At 45.6% G+C, this 20,018-nt stretch overlaps 1 protein-coding gene across 1 annotated transcript in view; it reads right to left on the bottom strand.

Moving 5' to 3' along the window:
* Positions 1 to 20,018, bottom strand: part of Tcerg1l (transcription elongation regulator 1 like) — a 193,820-nt gene that overhangs the window by 45,941 nt on the left and 127,861 nt on the right. The window contains exon 7 of the mRNA XM_028869221.2: positions 10,880 to 11,034. Within this exon, the coding sequence (XP_028725054.1) occupies positions 10,880 to 11,034 (155 nt within the window). The remainder of the gene's footprint in view (positions 1 to 10,879; positions 11,035 to 20,018) is intronic.

Genomic DNA, 20,018 nt, shown 5'->3' with positions numbered 1-20,018 from the left:
CAATGTTTCTTTCTGGAAGTGGAGAGATTACTCTGACTATGTAAGAGTGCATCAGGTTCAGTCTGTGGTTGAAACTTAATAGGGAATAATGGAATTAAATAGTGGTAGGTGAGGCAGATGTGCATTCAAGTGAGATCCTTGGGGTGTGATTTGTACCTAAGTTCCAGATAATCACAGCTTGTAGAGAAAGAGTCAATCACTCCTCCCTATCAACATTCCAGGTAAGCTATGTCCATAAGTACAACAGTGGTGTGACTGTTATGGGAACACCCAACTATTTTCTGGTTGAAGTTAAGGCCTGGTCTACAGGAAAGAACCTGTGTTTGGTACTATAATTGGGGGGGGGGGGAATGCTCTGAGACTGGGGAAATTACAGACCTCAGAGAGGAGGCGTCTGCTATTGTTATGTTAAATAGGTGTGATCTGCCTGTCAAATTCCTCCAAATATTTTTGCTTATATATGTAGATTACTGCTGCTGTCAGCTCACAGTTCAAGGAGCCTTGTTTTGACAGTGGGCAGCACTTATTGCAGAGGTTTCATTCATGATGACTGAAATTGTTGGGAACAAGTGTCTATTCTGCTGATGTGGCTTAGTGGCCTAATGCTCATCCCTAAGTGGAAGAAAATCTCTCTCTCTCTCTCTCTCTCTCTCTCTCTCTCTCTCTCTCTCTCTCTCTGTGTGTGTGTGTGTGTGTGTGTGTGTGTGTGTGTGTTTTGTACACTATTATTTTAAGGTGTACTACTTTTGTTTATGCTGCATTTGTTTAACTCTGTGAAGCTGTGTTACTGTGCCTGTCTAAAACACCTGATGGTCGAATAAAGAACTGAATGGCCAATGGCAAGGCAAGAGAAAGTATAGGTGGGGCTAGCAGGCAGAAAGAATAAATAGAAGGAGAAATCTAGGAGGAAAAAAGGTCAAGGAATGAAGGAAGTAGACAGAGAAGGAGGAGGACTCCAGGGGCCAGCCATCCAGCTACACAGAAAGCCATGGTGTAAGATTTACAGAAGTAAAAGAATGGAAAAAGCCCAGAAGCAAAAGATAGATGGAGCTAATTTAAAGTCAAGGAAATGCCAATCTAAGGCCAGGCATTTATAAGAAAGAATAATAAGCTTCCATGTGTGATTTATTTGGCAGTCCCCCCAAAAGAGTAAAACAACTACATTTTGGCATACCAACATGGAACTTGAATATACTAGGTCCTGAGAAAGTTGAAAAGAAAAAAAAGGGAGGGGGATATGGCTCCTTTAAGAGTTTCTGCCTGACAGTTTCTGCCAGTCAGTGAGCCCTTGAGCAGCTAGTACATTAAGTAGGAACAAAAAACTAAATAAGAATGCCTGCCACAGTGCAAGCATTGGCATTTTAGGGTTGGATGCAGTTCTCACCATGAATCTCTGACTGGGCTTGTGAGCTTTCAGCTTGGCTTTCCAGACCAGAGAAGTGGGTGGAGCCAGCCACCAAAGCCTAGGGCAGAGGTCCACATCACTTAGCAGTTTAAAGTTTGTTCACATGGTCAAAAAGGCTAAAAGACATGCAGTAAAAGAGATCCAGTGTGTTTAATAATGTGCATAGGCATAAGAAAAGAAAAAGGGAATTTCATAGAAAAAAAAGAATAATTTATAAAATAAAGTCTTTAAAGAGAGAGTAAAAGAAAAAAATCCACATAAGATAGGAAATACACAGGGAGTCTGGATCTTGTATAGTTTTTTGTTGATTCTGAATTTTTTGAATGCTAACAAGCAAACAGCTGCTGGCAGACACGGGCTTGTGAGCAGGACTGTAAAACTGAGCCAACCTAGATACTTTAGGGCCATCTTAACTTTAAGAAAGAAGTCAAAAGAGGTATTTTTCAAATGGAAATAAAAATGCTTCAGGTTTTGTTTTCATAGGAGATGAGAAGCTGCAGATTCCTTCAGGGTTAATATGGATCTGGTTTGATCAGAGGAAACCTTCTGAACCTTGACAGGTGATATCTATCAGCTAAGTTTATAGCTGGTCTTTCCAGGACTTGGCCATTACCTCAAATTTTTCTCTCTGGGACCCTAAAGATACTTCATCCACAGACAGCAGGAAGCAGTGTGGAGAATACAACATCCACATTCCCAAGAGGGGTGTGGAAGGCTTTTGGTTATTTGGTGGACTATGGATATTTGTTATCATTTAGGGGATATAGGAATGATAAGATAGAAGGGTAGATTGTTGAATCTACTTTAAATAATAGGATAGATTATTGAATCTACTATAAATTAAGGGACAAATATTGATCTCAAGTATTTTATATTTGTAAGAACTTTTGTATATCGATACAAATTTAAGGTAATTTTGTTACAACACTATAGATAGATAGATAGATAGATAGATAGATAGAAAGAATATAGAGAAATATATATTTTTATTTCTGCTTAAAGGATTTTTGTGTGTTGATATAAATTTAAAGTTATTTTGTCACACTGTATATATGTTTCTTCTCTTGTTTAAAGGGCTTATGTATATTGATACAAATTGAAGGTAGTTTTTGTTACCATATATTGTATATATGTTTCTACTCTTGTTTAAGGTATTGTACTTATGCAGTTTATTTAAAAATATAAGGTAAAGTTCTAGTTTTTGAATGCTATTTATTACAAACTATATGGGACAATCAAGAAATATAAGTCAGTAGTTAGTCATTTATAACCATCAAATTTGTAGATATATGTTTTCTAGGTTACATAGATATATTTTAGATAGATGGTCTTCAAATACTTCAAAGATATATAGAATATGGCATTTAAAATGTTTTGTTAATTTAAAGTTTTTCATGACAATGAGACATATCTGCTCCTGGCAGCACCAATTTACTTCAGAGTAGATGATGGGCATTGAAGAAACTCCTTATGGAGTTTGCTTTTGTTGTGGCAAGGTTAGCCACTGGGCAAAGAAACTGTTCTTGACTTTACTGCTGGCAATGTGCTATGCAGACTGGACATGCAGGACACACAAGAAAAAGAGTTATTGAACTTTGCCAAAATAAGGCAGGGAAGTCTTTCAAAATTCCTATTTCACAGAGTGTCTGCCAGATATTCTGGAGGACACAGAGGAAGTGACTGATGAACTATGATAAAACAAGGCAAGACAGTCCAAAATTCCTGTTTCATAGGAAAGTCTGCCAGATACTCTAGGTCTGTAGGCTGAAGATAGATGCCCCAACATTGCAGAAGATCTTTGGTTGCCTGTCCAGGCAGCCAAATGTCTCTGTTGTTAGATATTACATCCTTCTTGGTCATTGATGGAGTTGAAGACTAGATAGTTATAGTTGTAGTTTTCTTTAGTTATGATAGAAAGTAAATTAGGTATAAAACTTTAGATTCACTAATATAGGATAGAAAATGGAGTATTTTCTTTTAATTGCCAGACACAAATGAACTGGAATTCATTTTACTGTGAATGTAATCTTTATTTGATAGTTGTTCTTATTCTATATGGTCTTATGTTAAAATTAAAACCTTTCATTTTTTGTTTAGACAAGAAGGGAGAAATGTTGTAGAATATTATTTTAAGGTGTGTTACTTTTGTTTATGTTGCATTTGTTTAACTCTGTGAAGCTGTGTTACTGTGACTGTCTAAAATACCTGATGGTCTAATAAAGAGCTGAACAGCCAAAAGTGAGGCAGGAGAGAGGAATAGGCAGGGCTGGCAGGCAGAGAGAATAAATAGAAGGAGGAATCTGGGAGGAAGAAAAAAGAAGAAGGATCAAGAGAAGGAGGAGGGCTCCAGGGTCCAGCAACTCAACTACATAGCAAACTACAGAGTAAAAATAAGAGTTACAGAAGTAAGAAAATGGGAAAAGCCCAGAGACAAAAGAAAGATGGGATAGTTTAAAGTTAAGGAAAACTGGCAAGAAACAAGCTAAGCTAAGGCCAGGCATTCATAATTAATAATAAACCTTTGTGTATGATTTATTTGGGAGCTGGGTGGCAGGCCCCCCAAAAGAGTAAAAAACCAACAATGTGTGTGTGTGTGTGTGTGTGTGTGTGTGTGTGTGTGATCCCTTTCCAAGGCTTCAGAGACATCAGGGAACATAATAGAAGAAGGTATGGAAAAATTGAAGAGCCAAAGGAAAGGGGGAGAAGTTCCCTCCATGTTGGACATGCCCTCCACATTCTCCCCATGTTGGACAAGTCCACCACTATCTTGAAAAAGAGTAGTTGTGAGCATGCTCATGAGCCTGGGCCTATTCAAATTTCTATGTGGAAGGAGAGCTTATAACACTCATGGGATCCTCATGAGACCTTTATAAGCTCTTTATGAGGTTCTTCCTTCCTGAGATTACATAAGAGATAAGCAATTGACTAGAATGGGACTCTTCAATAGTGCAACTGTGCCTAAGTTGCCCAGGGGACTGGCTACCGTATGGTTGAGTTGCCTATGTAAACAACCACAGTATATACATTGACTCATCAAGCTGGCTTGGACAGTCCTTTCTTTTATCTGCTAGTACCTTACCTGATACAACTACACTTTCCTTGTGTCTCTCCAGGGAAAGTAATGAATCTTTGGTAACAGAAACCATAATGGAGTGAGAGAGTGGGAAGCTAGCTTTGCAGCAGGGACAAAGGCCAGGGAGAAGGACACAGACTAAGCCCACTGCACAGCAGCTCCACCTGTAGGTCCAGCCAGGCACCCACAGGTACTAGCACTGTCTTCTTGGTGACCAATGCAATGACAAAGAAGCTCTTGCTAAGAAAGAGCATGGGCTAAGTGGGAGCCGATGCTGCAGGTTGCCCATCCCGGAGATGGATTCCATGGGACGTTTTGTTTGGGTGACCTAGGTTTCTTGCTTAAATTCAAGAAGGAAGCTCAGCATTTTGGTAGAGATCATAGAAGACACATCTCCAAGATCATTGCCAAGGGCTTCAATAAGTGTGCTACCCATATCCTAAGCTTTAATGCCACAGTGAACCTTCCAGCCTTCCTCTCCTTAGCCCAGAAATGGGTGGCTAGGTCTCCCAAATTGGTCTGCTTCTCTTGCCTCAGGGCCTGCAGCATTCCATATGCTTGTACCCCATATGTGACATCCCATGTCATCAGCCCTATCTCAGGGGCCATCAAGGCCACTGGCCCAGATGTTCAGTGTGCTTGGTTGCCATACCCTTAGAAGGCACATGGCTTCCTGATCTGCATGTGCTCACTATTGAAGGCAATGCCAGTGTCAAGCCTGGGCTATATTAACCTCAATGAAAAAACAAAACTGATTGGTTTAGAGAAGAACCAAGTCCCATCCTCCTTCCCTTCTCCTCCCCCGTCCCTGCATCTTCCCTCCTTCTTTCTTATGCTAGGTGAGAAGTGGGTGAAAGTTAGGTTCTGGGAACCACACTGATTAGGGTTGTGCGGTTCCATGTAACAGGCAGGGGCTGAGGACACAGAGAGGGACACAGAGTCTTTCTTGTACAGAAGAATGGGAGCTAACTAACATGGCTCAGCCCTGAATTCCCACTAGTCTTGCCCGACGGAGGCCAAGATACTAAGGCCAACATACTAGGCCCCCCACCCTGGTGTTAGCGTCTCTTGACTTGACTTGTTCCTTTCCTAGCTGGAGTCCGTATTAAACTCTATCTGCATTCTGTCCTCAGCTTCTTGATAAAGTCCATGTGGGACTCTCTCAAGAGACAATGGTCTCCTCCCCCTTCTTCTTCTCTGATGTTACATACAGAGATTGACCAATATAGCCATTGGAATGAACCTTAGAAAACAAGTTCCTGCCGCCTTCACTGTGCAAATATCAGTCGGAATCCCGGATGATACAAAAGGTACACCATCCATAATTCAACTCCACTGTAAGCTTCAGCCCCTCACACAGAGTTGAGCAGGTAGAGTCCATAGCCAGAACCTTCTACAACTACCCAATTCTTCTTGAGTTAATGAAGCACACCCTTACATTTTTGGGAGGGTTCCAGCATTTGCTTTTCAGTGGCCACCTGGTCCCTTTGTGATATGGAGACCCAGTGCACACTGTCCTGGCCACACAATGCCCGGGAAGTGGCCCCTTCACCAAGCTGCAGCTGTGTTTACCCTCGGGATGATTTTATATCCTCCTTAGTGAAATGCATGTCACTGTGAATCCACACTTATCCTGAATATAAATGACTAAAATATTTGCACAGCAATTGAAACTGAGTGAGCTCTTGCTTGTCTCTATTATCCCCTGGTAGGAAATAAGGGATTGTTAGTCAAGCCTACCTGTACCTGATTTCTCCTGTGAGACCTGACCAGGCAAACTCTTCTTCAGCCTCGGGTCAGACCCACCAGCCTTCAATTTCTGATGCCACATATGATAGACTCATGAGTTCAGCAAGATCCCCTTTCTGCATCCCTTCCTCTGTAAAGTAGGGACATAGATCATCAAAAGCAGAGATGCCTCCCAATAATGTTACCAACCTCATCTAAAGCCTGGGAATGTGTTAGGACACTCAGAGAGGAGACTCAGAGTTTCTTTGTAGTTAGCTAGTAATGGCGATTGTCCCATACTATGTAAGTAGCCCTGGATAATGAAAAGTACCTAAAGAAGATGGAGGGCCCATGTCAGAAAGGCTAGAGATGGCTCGAAGTTGCTTTGAAGATGGAGAAATGGACCAAGGAAATCAGAAGGCCACCAAGGATGGAAAGGAGGAGGACACAGGTCCTCCTCAGAGCCTCAGAAAGGACAGACCTTGCTAGCACCCAGGATTCTCACATTGCACTTCTGCACTCTGGTACTGAAATCTGGTCTTTTGTTTCAGTGTAGGACAACTTTTGGAAGCTTATTATATCAGCAATTCATACCCAAATCCTGTGGTGCCATCCTGCAGGGCTGTGAGAATTTCAGGAGCCAGGTATGGGAACTTCTTGTTAAACATTTCTCTCCATCCTCTGCCAAGAGGATGCCTGCTGCTTCTGTCCCATCCCAGGCCTCCTGTCTCTTCAGGGAGGAGACAGAACAGGAGGAAGAGAATGGAATGATCACTGCCAGACTTCCTGCCTCTCCTCTACCCCGAGGAAGTGCTCAATGGCCAGGTATTTAATGTAATGCACTCTGATGTTTAGTGCTGTACTCTGCTAGACTTCCCAATGAAAGGACCTCCCAGTGCAGGAACAAGATGCACTCTGTGGACACAGCAGGTGGGCTGCAAGGACATAAAGCTGCCAGTACACTAGCCAGATGGCAGAGAGATTCCTACCCATTCCCAGTAAGAGGGGACATTGCTGCTGCTGATCAGCACAGAAAGAACTGCACCTCTGACAGGCTTGGTGAACAGTCTGATGGAGAGACAAATGTGAGAGCCTCTGATGGGAGGATCTTGCACAATTCTAGAGTGGGCGGGGCCTCTGCTTCTCATTGCACTGTAGTTCAGCAGCAAAACTGCAGAGCATAGAACATCTGGGTGCATTACAAGGTAATTAGAGGGTAACTGGGATCTTCTCTGGGGTCCCTCAGCAAGGCCAGGAGAATGAAAAGGTTGATTCCATCCTTCCCTGCTGAATGACAAAGGATAAGCATTTGAGCCAATGCCCAGTAAGTAATCCTGAGCTCTACTCCCCTGGCTAACATCATGAATGTTCACACCACACACACACACACATGCATTCACACACACACACTTATTATATACACACACTCAAACACACATGTGCACACTCATATATACATATACACATACACATATTCATATGCACATATACATTCACAGTCACATATACACATACACCACACACATATATATACATGCATGCATACTCAGACTATAAATTCATTAAACACACATACACACATGCACTCTCATATGTAGACACACATAAACACATATACATGCACACTCATATTCACACATACCACATACATATTCATATACAAATATATTCACATATATACACATATGTACTCATATACATACATGCACACTCATATACACACACATACACATATATTCATATACACTCACTTACATACAAACACATACCTAAATATACACACTCAGGCACACATATTCTCATACACACAAATACATACATGTATACTCATGTGCATACACACTCATATATATTAACAGGTATATACACTCACATACACATAAACATGTACATTCATATACACATATATATATATTCACACACATATACATATACACACATACATATACACACGTAGGCTCATATACACAAATTCATATGCACTCAGTGCACATTCACACATACACATTTTCTCATGTGTATAACATATTCTCTTTTTCTCTCATACTCACACATGCTCACACATATAAACATTTCCATACTTACACACCAAACTCATACCCTCTCTTTTCTCTCTCTTTTCTCTCTCTTTTCTCTCTCTCTCTCTCTCTCTCTCTCTCACACACACACACACACACACACAGACACACACTGCCTGATGTCAGTTAATGTGACTGACATTGTACAAAGTTCATTATTTTATTTGCCTCTGAGAGACAAGTGGGGATTGACAGAATGCTAAAATTTTCTGTTTAGAATAGAAAAAAAAACATGTAGCAATACACTCTAATCCAGACTGGATCACAGCTGAACAAAATATAAAACAAAAGTCGCCACTGAGAGCCACCTGCCTGGGCCTGTTATACCAAGACCACATCACCCGTGAAGAATGGTGCCATGGGAAGGTGCCATGAGGCTGTTGTGGGTTGGAGACCATCAGTTCTCCCCTCTTTTTTAATTAATTAATTAAATTAATCTTTTAATTAATCTCCAGAAACACCCTCTGCCCTAGATGCTTGCCAGGTCTCATGGAGCTAGAAGTTCTGGTCTCAAAATACAAGTCTACCTGGTGACCAGAAACTGAAATGGAGGACATTTGCCCGTCCTTTAGAAATGTATGGGAAAATGCTCACTGTCTTGTGGTCTTTTCTTAAAGGTAAAAATGTCCTTGTAGTCACACATCTCAAAATTGCCTGTCTACCCATCTCAAGGGTGTACTGTCCCAGGTTCTGATGTCACCTTAAGCTACGCAGCCCTTCCTGGGTGTGTCCTTTAGACTTGACACTCAGCTCTGCATTTGAACCTAGTGATCCCTGTTGGTGGCATGAAATGGAGCACTGACCTTCGTGATCTGGGTGACTGAGGCTCCTTTCCTCTGCCCCTAGCCCCCTTCCCAGGTGACCCTGTAGAGGCTCTGGAGGGACCTCCCCATCTCTCCCCCTCTGGTGCAAACAACGGAAGTAGGAGAAGAACTGTGCACTCAACCCTTAGTAACTTTATTTCTTTCTCATTCCCATCAGTCCTTGGGGCAAAATCAAAAGAGCGCATGCCAGTTTCTGGAAGAAAGTTGCTCTTAAAGGTGTAGAAAGCATCATCACCATCCACAGAGCAAATGAAGTCATTGCCAGGGAAAACCACGCCAACTGCTTATGGAGGATCTGAAATACTCCCACTCTTTCTGACCCGGGCACCTTCTGTTTTCTGAGAGCCAGGAGCCACTGATCTACAGGGCTTGGAAAGACTCTCTGGTGATGAAAATGTTCCCTCTAATTCAGATGTCACTTCATCAAAAGGGAAAAACACAGTCACAAGTCCAGTCTCCTCGTCCCTGAACACGGGAACATTTTAACAATTTTGTTTTGGTTTTTGGATTTTTGTTTTTGTTTTTTCACAGTAAATATACACCTAGGACATATTTATTTTCCCATCATCAGCTGGAAAAACCCTCTGGAGAATGTTCTGCTTGAATGAAATAGACATACTATATTGTTGTTTCTCGTCCACTTAGGACTAAGTCCAGCTTCCTGAGAGTAACCACTTCCATGCCCCTCAGGACTGTGAAGAGAGCTAAGAGGAGTTTAATATGCAGCCTTCTAAATGGCTCTGATTTAACCATCTGTGTAAGCTGGTGTCCTCTTGTTCAGCTCTAGATAATGTAAAATAAAAATAAATCACAAGCCCTATAGAACACTTTCTAAGATTAAACAAAACAACTTCCTTTAAAAAAGTCAAGTTCCCATGCCCACCGCTCTGGCTTATTAGAGTGTATAACCACTCTCAGAATGGAAGATAAGGCCAGCCTGGTGTGGGCCTGTAACTCCATCCACTTGGACAACTGAGACAGAGAGACTGAAAGTTCAAAGCCTTTGGGGGTTACAGTGTGAGTTCAAGGACAGCCCAGGCAACTTAATGAGACCCTGTTTCCAAACAGTAACTAACAAGAGGCTGGAGGTACAGCTCAGTGGTCAGAACACTCGTCTGTCTAGCATGGGTGAGACATGTTCAGTCCCCACACACCTCTGGAATGATGCTTTGGTAATCTATATACTTAGAGAGTAGGGCTTCCCCGTGCACCACTCATAAAATTTGCATCTGCTTTCCTGAAAAGGAGCTTCTCAGGGGATGCTGGGTGCTCTCCAGCTCTCTTGGTGAGATAGGACTCACAGGCTGGTCAGAAGCAGGCAGCTCCTCACCTAGTAACCCCTTCTACAGGACAGAAGGCTCCTTGCCCCACCCTATATGTGGACTTTCATTAATCTATAGCAATGACCTCCATAGTCCAGGGGTTAGAATGGTCCACAGGCTTGAAGGAAATGCACACTCATTTGCCCACATCTGCTCTCCAGTGCAGATCAACATGTGCACCAAATGAGTGTCAAAGGACAGCTAGTGGCCATTTGCACTGTCCCTGCACCAATGGCCTCATGGGATACAGCAAGGAGCCCAAGCCCACCACTTGAAAGGGTTGAGGTTTCAGTGGGGAAGTGCCACGAAAACTGAATTTGTAAGTCTGCCATCCTCAACACGACTCCATTATAACCACTTCCCAGCATAACCGGGACCAGCAGTCCCTGCCCCTGCCCCCAGACAGAGCACAGCCCTTCCATAATGACACCGCACCCCCTGTTAATTACTTGCTGAGGCCTCCAGCTTGCGTTTGTGGGGTGGGTCCTCGATGATCCTCTTGAGGTCCCCACGGTTCTTCAGGTCCACTGGCTTCTCCCAGACTGACAGCTGCATGGTCGGGTTGAAGAAGAAAACCCGGTCATCACCCGTCCAGACCACACACCTGTGAAAGTTGAACACTTGCCTCAGTCACTTTCAGAGACACTTGGTGCTGAGCAGTGCCCACACCCCTCTCTCAGAATGCCCCTCGGGACTAACTACAGGTTGTGAAGACATTCTTGGAGGCATCAAAAATAATGATGGCAGAGCCCTTCCTTGGGGACACTTAGTGCTCCTTCTCACACTCTCTCATTTAGTTAACAGGTTTTATTTTCATCCCCTTTCACCAGCAAGGATTCCAGGTTCAGAGATGCCAAGAACCCTTCCAAGACCATAGAAAGCCACACCCTCCCCAGCTCAGTTCTCTGCCTGACTCAGGATATTTTATCTCAGACCTGGGCACCTGTGTCCTCAGCTCCAGGGGACTAGTTCACTGCCTTCCCTGTTCCACCCTGCACTTCCATCAAGGAATACCATGCAGCCAAGATGACACATGGACCATTTGACTCAGCAACTGAGCCCTTTTTTCTCACCCTGCTCACTTTTACAAGGGCCTCATACTTTCATCTATGGACACCTAAATCTGAAGGAAGGAATCAAGTATTGTTTTGAAACACCTTGAGAGAATGAGAAACAGAGATAGACACAGAAAAAGAGAGCCCTTCTACAAGGTTGGCCTTCAGTCTTGTGGTATATCCCCTTTTCTTAGGCAGCTACAGAGTAAGCCTGACTAAGACATCTCTTAAAACTTACCTTGGGCAAGGTACCCACCCCTCCCTGGCCTCAGCTTCCCACAGTAGCCTCTGAGTGCCTCTAGTTCTTCCCCATGCTTCTCTGTGCTACAGGAAAGGGTAGGGCAGGCTATGCATATAAAAACTCTGTCCAAGAGAGGACTCCTGGTCACCTGGAGGGCACAGGGAGACACTGCTGGGCCTTCAATATCTTATTCACACATAGCCCTAGAAGGCTAGACATAAGCATTTGCTTAGAAGAATCTGCTCCATGTTTAGGCCAGTTAGCTTTGTTCCATGAGCTGTGCTGAGGGCCCAGGGCTGGTTCCTATATGCTAACAACTGGCTGGATTAGGACCCTAATGACCTGAGGCCCATCAGATATCTTGACCAGGCCAGGTTCCATAGTGGTATAGATAGAATGACAGTCTTCAAAATATCCACATTCAGATCCCAGAACCCACAAATAGGTTGCCTCACGTGATAAAAGGACTTAGATGAAGATCTTGAGATGGGGAGATGTCCTGAGTCATAGATAGGCTCCAAATGCAAATAAATCTGAGACTTGGGTGCTGCAGAGTCTGGACTGGACTGTTTCCATGATGTTCCAGTCCAGACTCTGCTTCTCTGAGGCATCTATAGCCTGGATCCAGGTCAGAGCAGTCTGGAGGGTGGCTCCTTGGTAATCCTTGTGTGGCTGTCCAGGAATACCTTTGTCCATAGCTCATTTCCCTCCAATAGGAAAGATATCGAAGGGGCCACTTTCTCTGGCAATAGGTAGTGACTTGCGAACTCCACAACCATCAGAAGCTGGTCTTTGTAGATCAACTGATGGACTTCACCCTTGGGGACCTTCAGGTTGGTGTCAGCAACCAGGTTATTAGCTATGTGTCCAGAAACTTTAGCTACCATGGCTTGGTCATGATACTTGGAAGAATCCTGACCTCGGCCTCTGAATCTGCTGTTGCCCTTCCAGGAAACACGGGAAGGCCTCACTTTACCATCATTGTCATTAGGAAAGGGCAGTAGAGGCTGTTTTTTTTTTCTGAGTGTCACCCTTCTAGAGGGGAAATCAAAGCATGGAGAAGGAGCACTGTGCCCTGTCTGTACCCAAGGCCTTGCCCTCATACTGCCTAGCCCTGACCTCCTCATAAGAGCTTAGAGGGAGGCTGTATGCTGCACAGTACAGAAGCTGGGACATGAGAAGTCATACTATGTGCAAAGTGAAGTATAATTACACATACTGTAGGTCATACACAGTGTGGATCCTTAGTGGGCTCCACAGGGACATAAACTCCTAATGGGAGCCATAACCCTACCTTCTAGATAGAGTTTCCTCTAGGGGCTGTGCAACTGGTCACACATCAAGCTACTTCTTAGTCCCTAGAAGGCCCCACAGGGCTGTGCTTTTGGGGGACTATAGGACAGTAGTCTAAGTTACTGTTGAGATCCAAGATGGAGAGGTGTGTGATGGAAGCAAGATTCAGCCTAGACCCTTTCCCAGATATAACCAGACTTTAGGTGACTTGCTGTAGCTGCAAAAGCAGGCTGAATTGAAGCTCCCAGAAGCTGGTGAGCCGTTTGCAATCTTACTCAGATTATCTTTCTTCTTGAAGGTTGACTGAACTTGGCCTGAGTATGAAACTCTAGAAATACCCCTAGTTCTCTGCATTCTTGTCTGTTTCCTTAAGACTTGAACTGTTTGTTTTGTCTCCAAACAGAAGTCTATTCATTTGGCTCTACCTCAGCAGAGAGCCAGAGGGGCACCATCCTCTCAGGAAGTCACTGTACCCCATGGTCCCATAGGCACTCAGGAACTGGCATCAAACTTTAGCCTTGTGCTACTACCCCAAACTGAAGAACTGACTGAAGAGAGAGGACTCTGGGCTGGGAAACAGCTTTGGAGATCTGCCTCCAGCATGAGCTTGGTTTCTCTGTCTTTGCAACAGCTTGGTGGACCCATGGACCTACCACTGGGTCTTACCATGATCCCATTCTTCAAAGTGTTCCCTTCTAGAAGAGAACCTGTCCCTCCAGCCTATGTCTAACTCATGGTTCTTACTCTTACCTAAGTTGGTGCCAGAACTCTGATCATGGTGACTGCTATGGCCCCTTCCTACAGATTGATCTTCTTGGGTGAGGATGCCCAGTGGATAGGGATGCACAGGAATCTGACTGCTCTGGTTTGGCTTTCTGAAGCCCTTCATCATCTGAAGATGGTTAAAAGGGGTCAATACATGGGCCAGGACACAGTTGGGCTCCATAGATAGCCCCTGTCCTCTGAACACTGGTTTCTTTCTTCTCCTTCCCTGGAGACCCCCTCAGGTAACATGTAACAGTTACATCTGTGTCCCATGCACTGTGTCTGTGGAGCCCCATGCAAGATGATCCCCATGCTGGGGGAGGGCTAAGCTTCCAGGGGAGTTTGGTGGCAGCAGCTGAGGTGGCAATGATGGAGGTGGGTCCTTGTCTTCCCAATACCTTCTGCTTGGTTTTCAGGTCCAAGGCTCAGGTTCTCCCATCAGGGCCTGCCATTGAGGTAATGATGAGAAACACTCACTGAGAAGTGACCAGCCAAATACCATCTGCTGGTCTGAGGAGGCACTGGCATGTTTAATTAATGCCACAGATGTAGCGGTATTTGAATGAGATTTACTGGGGAGCTGGATGTGGGGGAAGAGTCAGAGGACCCCGAAAGGGGAGGAAGTACAGTTGCAGGTCAACCCTCAAGGACAGAAATGTAGGAGGGGTTTGGAGAGAGTGGGGAGGCACATGCAGCAGCCTCAGCTCATCCCAGTCCCCCACAGGGCTCTAGAGGCTCTCCTAATGTGGAACAGATGGATCTCTGCAGGTGGTCTGTAGGAAACCCCTAGCCGTCCAGAAGGCTGAGGGTGACACACTGAGTTCAGGTAAGACTGTGGTCAAAGAAGGGGCTTGGGCATGAGAGAACTGGAGAGAAGCTGAAATCAGATGAGTGAAGACAGTCCTCCGCCTCTGGGTTGAGAGGAGCAGAAATCCTGCTCCAGAGTGCTGAGGTTTAGTCATGACAGGCTGTCAGCTGTGGACCCTGGTCTGCCACATAGAGATTTCCCATCAACTGGAAACTTGGCTCAAAGCAAATCAACTGATCTGGAAAAGGTGGGCACCTGGACTTGGGCAGACAGCTTCTATGCTGGGTGTAGACAGGTGTATCTAGGCAGGTGCATCTATGTAGGTGGTCCAAGAAGTTAGATGGTAGAGGGTTAGGAGTCCGTACCCTACTGAAGGCTCCTTAGACCTTAGGCTGAGAAGTTAGAGAGCTACTGGGCACATGGTCTCCAGTGGAGGGAGTAAGGGCAGGGCTCTGCAGGTTAGAGCGGCCTCCAGAGGGGACACCTGAATCTCACCACAGACCAGAATGAAGCAAAGCAGGGGAGTTGGACTCATGGCCTTCAACAGTTATGCTCCTTTCCATGAAGTCAGGGATGCAAGGACCACTAGGGACATGTATCTCCAAGTCTTTCTGCTGGGAGGCCCAGGTCAGCATCTCTGGGTTCTCAGGTGTCTCCTCTCTACCTCCCAAGCTCTCTCATCCACTAAAGAAAGGGACTTCACATATCAAGATTTACATTTATTTGGCCAAATTACCCCTGGCCTCCTTTTCACAAAGATGAATCTTCATTGCCCATTCTGAGTTCTCTGAGAGCCATACCAGCGCATCCCACCCCGAGAAGGACTGGCTCTCTGCAATGCCTCAAGGTGGAGGAAACATCGCCTGCTTCCCATCTCGCCATCACCAAACTTCTAAAGCCACGGAGGAATGGAGCTAATTAGAGACTTAATGGAGCATTAGCGTCTAGGGGGAGGAGTGACAATTAACACCGTACACATTTACATCCAGGCTGCAGAGAACCAGTCCCCGTGCCCGGGGGAAGCATGTGGAATTGAACTGCAGGGCCAGTGACAGGTAAATAGATGTGGCTCCCAGGAGGAAATCTGCCCATCCACTTGTTCCAGTTGGTTTCAACTAGACGGAGCTGGCTATGACATGCAAAATTAATTTTATGTTTCATTTTATGCCCATTTTAAGTACATGGATAGCTCCTCTTCTCCAATCATGCCGGATAATTCCTGGATGGCAGCCATATCCCTCTTCTCGAAAAATGTCCCTGGATCCCGGAGGATGTAATTAGCGCAATGGAGTTATTTAAGTCTGATACAGGATCCCTACACTGAGAAGCCCCTTGTGTAGAGATCTGGTGGTGGTGTTTTGTTCTAGAAAAGGGTTTTTTAGTAATAAAGTCACCCTTTGAACAGCAAGTCCTGAGGTGTGGGAGAATCACAGCTGCTCGGCCCACTGATGTGGGAAATAGAGTCTGGCCTGCTGCCTCCATGAACCCTGGACAAACATACTTGTGGCTTCTTGTTCTATGGACTATGCCCTCCATGCTCTGCCCATGACTTCTGGATGAAGCTTGAAGCTCACTGGATCTTTCTCTCTGGGGCTTCATCTCCACAGGGGACTGACCTGGACAGGGCTGTGGGTCCTCTGTGGCCCAGTTGCAGGTGAAGAAGAGGACCATGAGGCTTGTGGAGTCTAATCAAGGGGGTGAGAAGAACATGCTTTCCAACCCAACCACGTTGGCCATGCCTCCCTCCACCCCATTTATTTCAGAGTGAGTTCACAGGGAATAGGGACATTGTATCTCACCCAGGATAGGGATAACGAGCAGCTGACACATGACTGTCAGCACCACTGTGCTTGAGAAGGTTCATAGCTTTATAACCTGACTGTCACATCCCCCATATTAAAGGCTGGCCCAGCAGTGATGCTTGCCAGAGGAATGTTTCTCAGGGATCTAGAGAGGCACAGTGTGGAACTGGGGCCTGGCTCCTGAAGGCAATGCCTCAGCACCTTTCAGGCGCCGCTTTCTCTGTGTCTTTTCTCTTTCTGAGGTGAGAGTGGGCAGAGGTGAGGAGAGAGCGCTATGGAAGAGTTGACAAAGCCTTGCCTGCCGCTCACATGCCTTCTCACTGTGGCACCCAGAGAGGCTGCAGGAATGGCTTTTCAAGGTGTGCCAGCCTGGGCTCCTCCACTGCAACTCAGGGCTTGTCCTTGTTGCTTCTTGGCATGCCCTGGACATGTTGGAGCTAGCTATCTCTAGCTGTTACTCAGATGTCCTCATTCTAGGAGTGGCCAATTAGCAGTAGCTGATGAGCAGTTAGTTTTGGGACACTCTGCCTCCAGCCTTTCAGAGTGTGATCACGGGCCCTACCTCTCTACATACAGCCCAGGCTGTCTCCAAGGAACTAGGGAGGCCAACCCATCAGGGGGCTGGGGCTGCCTAAAGGATCTATCTTGTGAGGGGATGCCACTACTCTCTTTTGTCTTTCTCTACCAGGGTCCCCACTTTTTACACACTACCGAGCTTTTTTAAAACATAACAATAACAAAACAAAACACCAGCTACCCTGACATCTGGCCTCCCTACTCAGTCTAAGATAATCAAAATCACAGTTGAGATGCCACAGTGGATCCTACAGCCTAGCATTGTTTCAAGACTCTAGTCTACCTCATGGAGATTGATAAAACACCTGGAGCTGGGAGCTGTACATTCCTCCCTCTACCCACCCAGGAGGATACCTCCAGAGGCCACTTAAGCCTGGGTCTAAGTGGTGGCTTCCTCCTGCCTCCTCCTCCATCTGCCATAACTAAGTACTTTGACATTTAATTCAGCATTCAGCTCCCCTCCCCAGCAGTAACACCTTACCTGTCCCTTCTCTGACATAATAAAAGGCTCAATTATGCAAAGGGGACAAAGTGACATTTGGTTTCCTTTCAGCAGTATGTACTCAAAGAAGAGTGATGCTTGCTCTCAGCTGAGCGAGCGTGATCACATGTCACATGAAGAATTGACACCGCACTGATGCGGCCCAGCCCGCTTCTCCCTTAATAACTGTGATTCCTAATCACCTCTCCCTCTCCAGTCAAACATCCGTATGTGTCGCGCCTGGGGAGCTGCTCCTTTCTCTCTGAAGCAGCTCAGCCAACTTCATCCACGAACATGAAAGCAGATCCTTTTAAAGTCAAACAAACGCAATACTTCCCCACATGTCCAGAGATCCTATTTTTTTAAAGCTGTATGCAATTAGTTGGTAGTTATGATATTCTTCAAATGTCAAATGAAGTCAGAACAAAAGCCATGCTGTTAACATGAAATCAGGGACAAAGACTGTGCCTAGGAGGGCTAACTCCGCTCTAAGAGACACGCTTGCAGTGGTTCTTCCCAAACACATCTCTAACCCAACAAGGACTGCCCGCCACTGGCCTTTCAGTGGGACAAAAGGCGCCAGCCTGGCAATGTGCCATGCTCATTGGGCAAGGACTCAGCACTTCAACTGTCTCTGATTCTTAGGACAAGAACCAAGCACGAGGGGAATCCGCCTTGGCAAGGGGGTGCCTGTGACAGTGCCACGTCCCTTGACACCTTGGCAGCCCTCTTCTTCTTCCCACGTCACCTCACAAAGAACTTTGCTGATAAGTCGCTAACAAAACTTGAACCACATCCATCTGGTCCTTCTTAGAAAAGTGAAGTGATGTGAAATGTTCAGTACACATGGTTTAAATTTCATGAAAATAGCTAATTATTTATAAACCCATAATCTCTAAAATGACTCTCAGATGCTAATGAATCATTGATGTTGACATTCATTGCCCTTTGAGCGAAAGCCTCATGGATTTTACACTTTGTGTGGCCATTACCTTTGAAATGTCCCCATGTCATCAATAATTGCAAGAGAAGCACTTTAGTGTTAACAGGAGAAAGGATCAGTTCCCTCAGCAACACCAGGGGTATGCTCAGCCTCCTCATGAGTGAGGACTCACTTTGTGTGGAAGTGGATGCACATACTTCCCTCTTCAGCACCTTAAAACCTGTGTCTGGATTCCGGGTCCCTTCAAACCACCCAACAGCAATAAGCTCCGAGCCCTTCTGAAATGGAGAGTTGGCTGAAGATGTGATTCTGGAGCCAGGAAACACCTTTAATGGTTAAACTGGCACCCACCATGAGAGGAGAATGGGCAGAACTCTGGATCCACTCTTAATCAGGGATTGGCTTTGTGTTTCTAGGATTACACTAATGGATCTGAGGAGACCATCTGTCTGGCCATCTCTTGGTAATTAGACTATAGGAGGGCTTCCTACATGGTGATGAAGGCCTCGGGATGCTCTGACTCACTTTTGGCTTACTGAACTCTTCAGCATAGAGTGGCCCTGTAGGGCGGGCCCTCTCACACTTTTAAAGCCATTTCTTCAACCTGTCTGACATCTGCTGTGTATCATGTCACCTGACACCCCACCTGATGTTTGCAGTGACTGAAGAACCCTGGGGTTCTGTAGTCTGATCCCCAGAGACTCCACTGCCCCATTCATACATGCAACTTCAACAGGGAATGCTGTGTCCTGACCCCAGGTGCAGGACTTTGTTTTTTGTCCTGCTTTACTACCAGCCACAGCAATGTCTGGTTCTCAGAGCAGTGAGGGGACGGTGCCCTGCTGGGCTAATGGAAAACCGTGGCCTGCCCACAGCCAATGAGCATACCTCCAGGAGATGCTGTCAGGGTGGCTGTAACCTAAGTCTCCCGCTGCTGAGACAGAGATCCCGGAGTTCCTGTGATGTGCACCCACATCTATGAAGCTGGTGATGGGACATCACCACCTCCCAGGCTGCACTTGCCCTGACCCTGCCCATCTCCACCCAGGAGCTTCTGCATTCCGACTTGAATGGAGTTGCTTGTTAGCAGTTAGTTCAAGGTGGCTACTCTTTCTGTGGAGAGGGTGCCGTTATACCATGACTGCAGATGATATATGTGAACAGAGATAGGTAAAGGGGACACATTGTGGCTCCTGCACCTCTGGGGATTCCCAGAGTACCTGGCTGACCAGGGACAACCAGACACTGGTGAACCCCAAGAGTGTGATGGCAGCAATGACTTGAGATAACAGAGATGATGTCAAGGCTCTCCCTAAGGAGAGACAGACGCACATAGCTCCACATGTGGAGGACCTCTGGTCCTAGGGAAGACAGCCCTGGCTCCCCAGGGGGAGAAGTAACATCCCTAAGCAGACTGCTGTCAGCAAGAGTCTGGTCCCTAAGACTCCATATGTGTGATGCCAGGATTAGTGAGGCTGTCACTCCGGGTGCCCACAAAGTCCCTCTCAACCACGCTGGCAGCAGAAGTGAGAACTGGGAGCTGTTATTCTCCATGGAGTATCCAGGTTCCTCTACTTCTCAGAGCAAGGAAGAATCCCCTCCTGGCTTGGGTGTGATCTTCCAA

Source organism: Peromyscus leucopus, chromosome 1, assembly GCF_004664715.2.
Source record: "Peromyscus leucopus breed LL Stock chromosome 1, UCI_PerLeu_2.1, whole genome shotgun sequence".
In the NCBI taxonomy this organism is placed as follows: Eukaryota; Metazoa; Chordata; class Mammalia; order Rodentia; family Cricetidae; genus Peromyscus; species Peromyscus leucopus.
Note: the sequence above shows the minus strand (reverse complement) of the source record. Positions and strands in the feature narration are given on the sequence as shown.